This window comes from Nannospalax galili, unplaced genomic scaffold (assembly GCF_000622305.1).
Source record: "Nannospalax galili isolate Female #2095 unplaced genomic scaffold, S.galili_v1.0 scaffold381, whole genome shotgun sequence".
Classification (NCBI taxonomy): domain Eukaryota; kingdom Metazoa; phylum Chordata; class Mammalia; order Rodentia; family Spalacidae; genus Nannospalax; species Nannospalax galili.
In genome coordinates this window covers 2,772,348-2,784,044 of record NW_008347312.1, presented here as the reverse complement: position 1 = coordinate 2,784,044, position 11,697 = coordinate 2,772,348, and the positions used below count along the sequence as shown (strand labels likewise).

Here is an 11,697-nt window from a genome sequence, read left to right as displayed (position 1 = left end):
TTTACATTCTCATTTTTTTGTAAAACTAATTATGAGATATAATAGCATTAACAAATAAATTTTCCATCTGTTGTGAGACTTCTTTTTCTGGGGATGCTAAGCGATGCTTATTGCCTTTCAAGGTTCTAGTGTCGAGCCAATGTTTGATTAAAGTTTTACTGGAGAACCAAGGAAAACTCTTAAGTTGTGTAGGCTGTTCTTCAAGGAATGGTGGAAGGAGACTATGGAAGGCAGGGGGGAGGAAACCAAGAGTTTTTGCTTGGTGTTATAAACTCAATGGGTCAATTAAATATCTCCATACTCCTAGCTAAAGCAGAGGTGTAGGGTAAGAAGAATATTGGATCCACATGTGTAGAAGTAATGAGCAATATTTCTACCAAAGTTACCATGCAAATAATATTTAATGCACTGAGGTTGGATGATATTTTAAATGAGAACATATGAGGCATTTCTGCAGTAAAAGAAGAGACCAGAGCTGACTTAGAAGGAGCCATCTATGAAGAGGAGCAGAAGAGGATATGTCCTGGAATCAAGTGCAAAACACCATGGCTTGTCTATTTTCTGGTTTGCAGGCATTGCCTACCTTTACTTAGGATGCTATTTCTCTGACTTACCTCTGTGATTCTTTTGCAACACTGATACCTAATTCAAGTGTCACCTCGGCTGAAGAAGCATTTCTCAGACCCCCATCTCCAGTCACACCCTAGAACCCATAAAAACATAGGACCTATCATATCAGAAACTCAGGAAACATTTGTTGAAATAAATAATCTGCTTGCTCCAGGTTCAGTGTTTATGCTTCCCTGTCACACGAGGCTTTGATTTTAATACACTCAAACATGCTCTCCACAGGCTACAAAGAGACTTGTACTTACTATGTAAGCCCCTAAATAAAACTGTTCACTTCTGTATCTTTAGTGCTGACTCCAAAATAAGTATGAAATTAGTGTGGGCTGGAAAATTTGCCTTATCACAGTGTATTGAGATAAATTTTTCCTTGTAAATTGCTCTCACTAAACAGTGACCTCTTTGAAAGCATGGACTCTATTGTTTCAATTCTGTCCTCTTGGTCTAGGACACAGATACAGAGAAGATGCTGAATAAATGTTTATTGAGATAGTAGTTGACTTGATGGATCTTGTGTGGGTTTGACAAGCTTAAGCGAGTGCCCACTGTGTCAGGACTCCAAATAAGGTGCTGTGGATAATGTAATCATTTCTGAAGATAGAGGCCATGGTGAGGTGCTCTGACTTTCTCTTATTTTTGGCAGGAGGTGGGTGGCCTTGACTGAATCCTCTGTGTTCTGGAACACAACTGACACTGGTTGGGTGAAGGCGGCCTGGACTCTCTTCTCTGCCTGGTCCAATGGAGCTTGCGTTTTTGTGCATGAGCTGCCCCGAGTTGATGCCAAAACGATCCTAAATGTAAGAGAGTGAGAAATTTTTTTCCAATGCTGGAATTTTAGGACTTATACTTGTCAAGCTAACTGTGTTATTCCTCAGTCCTTGCATTTTTTAAACGTTTGTATTGATTCAAGAATTATATAAAATTTATTGTGCTCATATTCAGACCCCTCCCTCCTCTGTCCCCACCTTACTGTGCACATTATAGGTCTTCCATTATTAACATACCCAAGAGCCCTTGCGAAACAGATTAAAACTTGATGTCTTTTTTTGTCATTTTTTAAAAGTTTGTTTTTATTGAATTTTTGTGTATTTCACGCAGAACATCTCAATCAATCTTAATCATCTTTATACCCCGTCCCTACCAGCACCCTCCCTTAGCCCCCCACCCAGAGCCCATACACTTTGTCATTCCTGTTAAGGCCCACTGTATCAAGTCAGTGTCCCCTCCAACATCAGCTTCAAGCCCAAACAACCACATCAATGGCCAGCACAGCATACGTCACTGGTGCAGTAGTGGCACTTTTATCCTGGGGGCAATCAACATCTCCCTAATTGGACTAAAAGTCACTCAGTGGGAGGAAAGTCAAGTGTGGCACTGTAAACATAACTAGATAGGTCTTTTTAAAAATCTGTTTTCAGCCCTTACTTTTTTGAGACAGTCACACTAGGTAATGCTGACTGGCCTTGAATTAGAGATATTCCTGCCTTTTACTTCCTGTGGGAAGGTTACAGTGTGTGCCACTGCATGCATCTCTGAAACACCTCTTGTGCACTGGATGTGAATGAGATGAGTAGAGCACATATTGTAAAGACTGCAGGAAAAAACTGGGTGACTCAGTAACCATGAGGCTTCCCATGCTAGTGCTAGCTGGAAATTCCCTCAAGACCTTCCAGCATCTAGTTCCTAATACCTAGAAACCTTCAAGTGTTGCCTATGCTCCAAGTAGATCCCTAGACACAGAGGTATTTCATCTCTCCAAACTTTTGTGGAGCCAACTCTTTATGCTGCGCCTGACTTCCCTCCTTCTTCTTCACTGTGCTCTTATCAAAACGCAAGTTATTCATCGAACCCTTGGGCAAAATCAAAGTTTATGCCCCAGAACCTTGTGTGACTGTTCCTGGTGCCTATCATGAGTCTTTTACCCACATATGGACCTGATGATTCCTACATTCTTTTCCTGAGGAGGGGAATTAATACCTTTAGTGAAGAGACAGCATCTTTCTTCTGTCCTCCACTCTAATTGGCATTTCTTAAAACCTCCGTGGGGCCATCTGCCCATTCCCATTGTTTTGTGGAAAGCTGGATTATATATGACCAGCCCCATGGGCTTTTCCATCCTAGTCCCTTAATCACCCTGAGCTCAAATCATTGAAAGAAAGAGAGCTCAAATCATTGTCATGGGAAGGAAATGATGCCAGGTTCTTAATGCATAGTACTACTATTAATTCATCATCGTCATAATTCATGTAGGACGGTCAGTCACATATACACCTTTTCTCTCCACTGCCCCCAGCCCTGGCAGTATATTCATTATTTGTTCCAGTGCTATAAATTAAACTTCGCAACTTAAAACAAGCATTTATTATCTCACAATTTTTGGTGGTCAGGAATCTTGAAGCAGCCTTTCCAGGTAGATCTGAGTAAGACTGTTGTCAAGATTTCAGCACCATTCAGCCACGCTCACAGTAGCATTAGCATCAATCACAGTACCTAAAAGGCCATAACAATCCAAGGATCATCAGAAAATGAATGTGTAAACCAAATATGCCATATATACACATAATGGAATGAACCATCCTTTAAGAGGAAGGACATTCTGCTACCTTATAGAATTAATGAGCCCTAACGACATCAGGCAATAAGAAGTCACATTCTACGTGATTCCATTACATAGTGGACCTAGAGAAGTCATGTTCTTTAAGACAAGAGTAGAATGAATGATGGTTTGAGTTTGAGGAGAAAGTAATGTTGGAAATCTAAAGTAGTTCTGGTGATGGATGATGCTGATGCAACTGTGTGAAAATATCTGAAAAATGAATAAAGGGTGTGAATTTATGATGCAGTAACAATTTTGTATGTGTTCGTGCAGGTGCATGGGGATGGCGCTGACAGTATGCATGTGTACACGTGTGTGAAAGCCAGTGGTCAACCTCAAGTGTCATTCCTCAGGTGCCATCTACCTCATTTTTTGAGACAGACTCTCATTGGCCCTGAGGTTTTTAATTAGGATAGACTGGCGGGCCAGCACACTCCAGGGATCCACCTGTCTCTACTTCTCCAGCACTGGGATTACAAGCATAAATTATCAAGCCTGACTTTTTTCATGAATTATGGAGATCAAACTCAGGTCCTCATACTTGTGGGACAAGCCCTTTACTGATGGAACTGCTTCCCCAGCTCTCCAATAATTTTGGAAGAGTTGTCTTCTAGGAATGTGGTCATTTTAGGGTGCAGTGGAGACTAGAGAATCTGCCTAAAACCTGATTTGTGGGTTTTAGCTGATTTCTCTTGTGCACTGATTGCTGGCCAGAAGCATCAGTTCCTCCCTGTGTGTCCTCATCTAAGGGACAGCTGGAGTGTACTCACAACTGGCAGCTTGCCTCCTCTAGGGTCACTCAGGAGAGGGAGAGATGAGCGCATCCATGATGGAAGCCATCCTCTTCGTATAGTCCCAAGAATGATACCCACCACATCAGCAGTATGCTATTGGTAACACAGACTAACGTTGGTGTACTGTGAGAGGGGAACCCAAAAGGACATGGATGCCAACAGGTAGCAGTCATGGAGGCCATCTTGGCAGCTGGATGCCACACATAGTTTTCTATTCTCTGTTTTGATAATGATACTGTGAAGACCCAGTTCACCTGTTCCATCTCTGTGAAGTCCCATCTGAGTGACTCTAAGAAGACCATCTCCCACCTTGTTTTGTTTAGACTCTCTGCAGGTTCCCGATAACCACCCTCTGCTGTGTCCCAACCATCTTCCGGTTGCTTGTGCAGGAGGACCTAAGAAGGTACAGTGTCCGCTTGGCCCTTAGAGGGTCGACATATTAGAACCTATGTGTACACTCGCCTTCTAACTCCAAATTTCTCCCTGTCTCTCTATCTCAGTCTTCCTAGGTTTCCATATCTTGCCTCTGTATATTTTCTCTGTCTCCACGTCTGTCTCTTTGTCATCGTCTGCTGTCTTTTATACACACAAACATATGCACGTACTCACCACAATCCCCCCATCCCTTGAAGACAGTCTTTAAAGATGATGATTTTATGGTCCCTAGAAATTCACATTCAGATAAGAATTATTGGAGTTAAGGTAATATGAAGTGTCAACACTTTTGTCACCACTATACACCCATTAGACTACTTCCTTGGAATTGTGTCTGACTTCTATCAGATTAAAGAAAATGTTGGATTTTTATTAATCTTCTACACAATGGAATTTGTGGCCAGAGAGATCTTTGATGAGAATAGCAAGCTCACCACAGTAGATACTCCATCTTCCTGCCCCAGACTAATCCAAGCCAGTTGTTCTTGAGCTCCTGCCCTTTGAGCACCCAAGAGGTGATAACCATGGATGGCTCTCATCCTGGGAAAATCCAAAGCAATGTCTACTGGTACAGTAGGGCCAGTTGCTGAAGCAAATCCCCTCACTCTGCAGAGACCTATTGATCCTAATCTATGTCTCTCTATCTTTCCTGTCCCATGGCACAAGGAATTGTTCTAATCTACATTCATCTTCCGTAATCACACTCTCTGTCTGTGAAGTACCCAAAAGAGGGAGTTCTCAATGATCCTTGGAGTATATTCTTCTACAATGTACAATCTATCCCATTTATTCATTTCCTGTGAATATCTACACCTTGTGATTTTGGCTTCAATCTCTGAGTAATTCCTTCAAGACCAATTTGGTTAAAGGCTGTTTATTGATACTAAGTAACTCAATGGAATCCATCGGGGAAAAATGACTGAGAATGTATTTAAACTTGGAATGATTTGTGGAACTGAGAGGAAGTTTTTCAACTTATTTAATATCTCTGGGAATTCGGGGACCAGGTTTCATAAATCAGGGATTCCTTAGAAGGCTATTTTTGATGTATTAATTTTAACTGATATATTGTTTTCAATCAGTTCATTATTTCAGTTTATTGTTAATCTGTTTCCAGATAAATTATTTTTGCCAATTCAAAAATAACTGTTATATCAAAATGTACCACGTGAGTTTTCTTTTAACCAAAACTCAGATAGGATTGACTTTAAAATATTTTTTATATTTGAGACTCTTATACATGAGATGGACTGTATTTAGATCATTTTCACCTCTCCCTCTCAGCCCTCCAATTCTTCTCATGCCCCTTGACCCTCAATTTTCTGATCTGTTCTATAATTATTATGGTCACATATATGCATAAGTATGTACATACACAGACACACATACACACACAAACACACACACACACACACACACACACACACACACCCTACTGAGTCCATTTAGTTGTGCTTATATGTGCAGGTTTTCAGGGCTGAGTATTTGGGATTGGATAACCTATCAGAGAGCTCATCTCTGGAGAAAACTGATTCTGGATTGATTTTCTTTAAATGCTCTGTCCTTGAGCAACATGCTTGCTGAGTGGGAGGTGGCACCACTGGAGCAACCTGCGAAGCAGAAGGGAATTTACCCTCTACTGCCTTTGAGGTCTGGACTTGGGCAGCAATGTCCAGAGGGTAGATGTGGAAGGACTCCTAGCACACATGGCCTTGTCTTCCTGCTTGAGAAAGGTACAAGTTTCAAAGCCTGAGGCATTGCTTGACGGGAGGGGAAGCCCTCAACCCTGATGTTCGGGACAAATGGAAGAGCCAGACGGGGCTGGAGCTATATGAAGGCTACGGGCAGTCTGAAACAGTGAGTATGATGCCCAAGGTCACTTCAACTGAGCCCTCAGCCCATCACAAATGATCCCTGACCTTCTGAAGTTACTGCCCTTTCCCTGACACTTGTCAGAGACTTTCTGTCCTAGGGGGAAGAGCTGGTAATAAAACTCCTTTTGGTTTAAAAGGAATCTCAAGTAATTTCACAATTATACCATGACTAGCAAATCAATCCGTCCAATGTATTAATTGTTTGGGTGTAGCTGTTACAAAATATCTGACAGAAACACAACAAAGAGGGAGTTGTTTGTGCCTCGTGGTTATAGAGGGTCCAGTCTGTGGCCTCTTGGCCTATCGTGGCTTGGAAAGAGTATCCTGGCAGTGGACACTTGTGATAGAAGAGGTTCACATCTCATGGTAAAGCAAGAGGTAGAGAAAGGGGAATACTGGTACTCAGCTGGCTCCCCCAACACACATACATTTATTCCATCAAGGCCCATAGCCCATGTGGCGTTGACATCCATGTTTATGGTGGGTATTCCCCAGTCAGTTAATCCTCTCTGGAAACACTCTCACAGATACACCCAGAGGAGAACCTCACTATCTCCCAAGTAATTCTAAATTCATTCCAGTTAACAGTGAAGATTAACAGTCCCAAATGCCCAAGGATGTTGTTTGTCTTCCCTAGAACAGCCTATATGTGTTCCCAGCTAGCTCAAAATCCCAACAGTGACCCCTGCAGCTGTCTGGGCAAAATATGGGGGTTGAGTCTTTTGGCTTACTGATGCGTTGAGTTCTTCATTATCGTTAGGAGGCTTCATAAAGCTTTGTTGACTATGGGAACAAGAGGGAAAGAAAATGAGAGAAAAGGAAGAGAAAGGATAGAGAGGAAAGGAAAAAAAGAGGATGAGAAAGAATCGGGCGGCTGGTGAGAACAAACATGGACCAGATGGACCAGGAAAGAAGCTCAGAGGAGGAGGCTTGCTTTTGTTGACACTGACTTCTCTCCAGGTCCTAATCTGTGCCAATATAAGAGGCTCAACAATCAAGTCTGGATCTATGGGGAAGGCATGCCCACCTTATGATGTGCAGGTAAACAGCCTCTGTCTACTGTTTAGGAGGAGCCAGATATGCACTCTGGGGCACAGGCTTGGCTGGTAGATGGCCTGGCTATGCATATGTTCAGATGACACCCGCTGGTCTCTCTATCAGATTGTAGATGATGAGGGCAACGTCTTACCTCCAGGAGAAGAAGGGAATATTGCTGTCCGCATCAGACCCACCAGGCCTTTCTGTTTCTTCAATTGTTATCTGGTAAGAGGCAAGGAACAGACCTTCTCCCAGCACATTTTATCAATATCTATTAGTTTAACTTTTGCAATAACTATATGAAGTAAGTTGGCACTATTATTTATCAGGAAAGCTGTCATTGGTAAGGAAGCTATGGAAGTGGAGTATTTTATCCACTGTCGCATAACTAATGTGCACATGTCATGGGCATTAACAAGGGTGTGCTGAGGGTGCAAACACGTAACTTCATGGGTTTTTTTTGTTTTGTTTTTTTGTTTAGTCTTTTTAAGACAGGGTCTCCCTGTAGCTCCAGCTGTCCTGGAACTCACTAAGTAGACAAGGCTGGACTTGAACTCACAGAGATCCACCTGCCTCTGCCTCCCAAGTGCTGGGATTAAAGGAGTGTGCCGCCATGCCCGGCACAACTTCATCCTTTTAAGGACAAGAAAAGCTGAGTTCTCGGAAGGTACTTATCAAAAGCCAAATTGCAAGTTCGTGTCAGGGTCAAGTTTTGAGGTTGTTTGTTTCTGGCTTGTAGACTGGACTTGTGTCCTGAGATTTCAGTCCAAGGCCTTTAAATACTCTAATTGCATCTCCTCTAAATCTACTTTGCATAGTGTTTATAATGGAGTTTTCTTCAAACTCTGCTATAAAATCTCAAACTTGGTCATGCATCACACATATTACTGATGCTCACACATCACTTCAACCAAAATAAAATTTTGGAATGATGAGGATCAGGTTCCTAGGTGATTCAAACTTGTAGTCAACAACTGAGAGCAGCTCCTTCACAGAGGTGCTATCTCATGTGTATGCTAAGCTGATTCAACATACATTTTAGAATCAACTTGTCAATTTCCATGAAAGCATTTGTTAGCATTTTAATTGGATTTGCATTGTCTATAAATCAACTTGGAGAAAACTGAAATTCCTACTCATTCATTCTTTTTTACATTTATTTATTTTGTATGTGTCTGGTTCTGCATATGTGTATTGTGTGGGCGCAGCATGTACATGTGTGGACGTCAGGGTATGATTTGCAAGAGGAATTGGTTTTCTCTTTTCATTGTGTGGGTTCCAGAGATCCAATTCAGGTCATCAGACTAATGGAAAGCACCTTTACCTGTGGATCCAGCTCATTGGCTCCTACTCATTTGTTCTGTTTTTCCATTTATTTGTATTTTCTTTAATATTCTGTAGAGTAGTGTGGTTTCTGTGTCTGTATCTTACAGGTTTTATATTAAGTAGAGTTTTAGACACTGATAGTTTCTCTTTTTCCTAAAATGTGTTTTTTGAATGGGGTCCGATTTACATGAAATAAAATGCACTCATGACAAGTGTAGAGGTCAATGATTTTGATAAATGTATGTATTTGTGTATTCACTACCACAGACAAGATATGGACATTATTACCGCCACTGAGCATTTCCTTGAACTCCTTTGCGGTCAGTCCACCCTCCCTCAGGCCCCAGGAAATTGTTAAATTGGTTATCGCTATAGAAAAATCTTTGGCATTTTTTTAAAAGTATATTTTCTTTTTATTTGTTTAAATGTGACATAGTAAACAAAACATAACAGTTTCTATCTTAACTATTTTAAAAATTTATTTAATAACCACATAATTAGTAGAAGCATTTCATTACAACATATTGACATAGTCAATCACAGTTTCCAGAGCAAAGATGCATCTCTTTCAAAATTGGCTGTAAATTTTTAGGTTCACAGTGTTGAATTAATATAGTTATATATTATTGTACTCAGTAAACCCTATAAGACATAAATTGAATGAGATTTTAACCTTTAAAAAAGAGCTCCATTTCATTTTAAAATAGACTGTTTCATACAGAAAAACTCATTTTTTTTTTTGTCTTTTTGAAGCAGGGTCTCCCAGCTGTCCTGGAACTCACTGTGTAAACCAGGCTGGCCTTGAAATCACAGAGATCTGTCTGCCTCTGCCTCCCAAGTGCTAGGACTACAGGAGTGTGCCACCACGCCCGGCTAGAAAAACTACTTTTTAATGCAACTAACACTCAGATCTTTGCACATGCATCTCTAATCTCTACATACCCGATTATTACTAGTCACGGCTGAGTATTTTCTGAGTTCCTTGGCACCTGAGCATGGATATAAAGTCATCAGCTAGATTTCAAGGGTAATATTTTTTGTATCTACTAATTAATATGAAGCAAATTTTTATGCTTCTTCCTCACATATAACTCATTTTATTGATTGTTTGTGTGTGTGTGTGTATTTCATGCAGAACATTCCAAACAATCTTATTCCTCTTTATACCCGCATCCCAAATATCACCCTCTCATAGCCTCTCTCTCCCCACTGGAGCCCATATATCCTGTCATCCCGTTACTGTCCAGTGTGTTATCCATGACCCCAGACAATCCCCAGTCCTAGTCCATCCACTGAGTCAGGCCTATCTATAGTTCCTTGTTTTAGGAAGATCAGCTCTTCCTCATCTAGCAGCAATCAGTTGCTAACATTCTTTTAGATAAGATTAGGGTCTACTGTTCGTTTTCCCCTTTCTATACTGGGTTACTGTCTGGAAGTCTATTGGGCCACATTGGCCAACAACTCAAGGGAAGGTAGCTCCTGTCTATCATTGTTTCTTGTTATATAGCCTTTAGCTATACACATGGACTGTTAAAGAATTATACTGATCACTTTAATCTTTGGTTATACTTTCCTTTTGGGTGTTTAAGACCATAGAGTTGATCTAGATTAACCAATTTATTTTTACTCTTAAGGTCATTTGAGGATCTGTTCCTCAGGACTCACATGGGCTTGGGATGAGCCCCTAGCTCCTTCCTTTTACCAGTTCCATCTATGTGAAGAAAATTCAAAGGCCCTGCTCGACTGTGGATGGCTTCACTTGGAAGCATGGAGAAATGTTTCCTCTGTGTTGACCTTCCTCTTTGTAGACTGGACACTGGTTCAAGTCCATCTGGTGGGGTCCATGGCCTCCTTGATCAAGAGGACAGGTGACTGACTACAGTTACAGGACATTCTGAGAGATGCTACATAGTCCCTTGGAACTTAGTCGACCTAGGAGGGCAAGGAGCAAAACCTGTCCCTTAAGTCCCTCTGACCAGATTAGTATAGGCCTCAAACTATGGCTGTTAAACATCTAAGGTTAGCTCCACCAGTCTGGTACATTTAATTACCATGTGCTATATAGATAAAGCTTGAGCAAAAACCAAACATTCTCAGATATTCCTTGACTAGACATATATTATGTTCCTTGAGCTAGTTGTATGTATTATTTGTCAGTAGGTTGTTGGACTAATATGGTTCCTTCTGGTTTTTTTAAAACTAGCTATGCATTATTGAGCTCTCTCATTGTCTAACACTTCACCATGGTTTCCCCACTTAAAGTGCCCCCATTTTCCCATTTCTCCATTAATAATACCCTTCTCCTGTGGTCCCACCTCTCTTGAGCTCTTTCGTTCCCTTTATCCTGAAGTTTCCTTGTATAAGACTCCCTCCCCCCTTTCATTAAAATAACCCCATTTTATACATATCTCCCTTATTAACAGCTGTTTCCTACTGTTCAGGTTCTTTCGGGTTCTTTCTTTTCCTTTACCTCCCTGGTTCCTTTCATTATCCTGGTTCCTGTAATTATGCCTAGATACATATACTCACTTATAAGGATTTGGTGCTTATAAGGATCCACATATGAGGGAGAACATACGTCATTTGTTTTTCTGAGTCTGTGTTATTTCACTTACTATAACAGTTTCTAGTTTCATCAATTTACCTGCAAATTTCATGATTTTATCTTTCTTTGCTGCTGAGTAGAACTCCATCATATGAATGAACCACATTTTCATTATCCACTCATCAGTTCAGGGACTCTTAGGTTGCTTCCATCTCTTAGCTATTGTGAAAAGAGCATCAACAAACATGGATGTACAAGTGTCTCTGCAATAGGATGAGTTCTTTGGGTACATGCCAAGGAGTGAAATAATTTCATCAAATGGTAGGTTCATTTGTAGTTTTTAAGAGTTCTCCACACTGTTTTCCATAGGGGTTGAACAAGTTTGCAATCCTACCATCAGGGGATGAGCAATACCATTTCTCCCCATCTTCTCCAACATTTGGTATCATTTGTTCTCTTGAT

The 11,697-nt window shown here is 40.9% G+C and overlaps 1 protein-coding gene across 2 annotated transcripts in view; it reads left to right on the top strand.

The window, feature by feature from the left end:
- Acsm5 (acyl-CoA synthetase medium chain family member 5) overlaps positions 1–11,697 on the top strand; it is a 44,807-nt gene that overhangs the window by 20,640 nt on the left and 12,470 nt on the right. For both annotated transcript variants that reach the window (XM_008843861.3, XM_008843862.2), the window contains exons 6-10: positions 1,271–1,424; positions 4,341–4,420; positions 6,186–6,309; positions 7,287–7,367; positions 7,488–7,589. In XM_008843861.3, the coding sequence (XP_008842083.1) occupies positions 1,271–1,424; positions 4,341–4,420; positions 6,186–6,309; positions 7,287–7,367; positions 7,488–7,589 (541 nt within the window). The remainder of the gene's footprint in view (positions 1–1,270; positions 1,425–4,340; positions 4,421–6,185; positions 6,310–7,286; positions 7,368–7,487; positions 7,590–11,697) is intronic.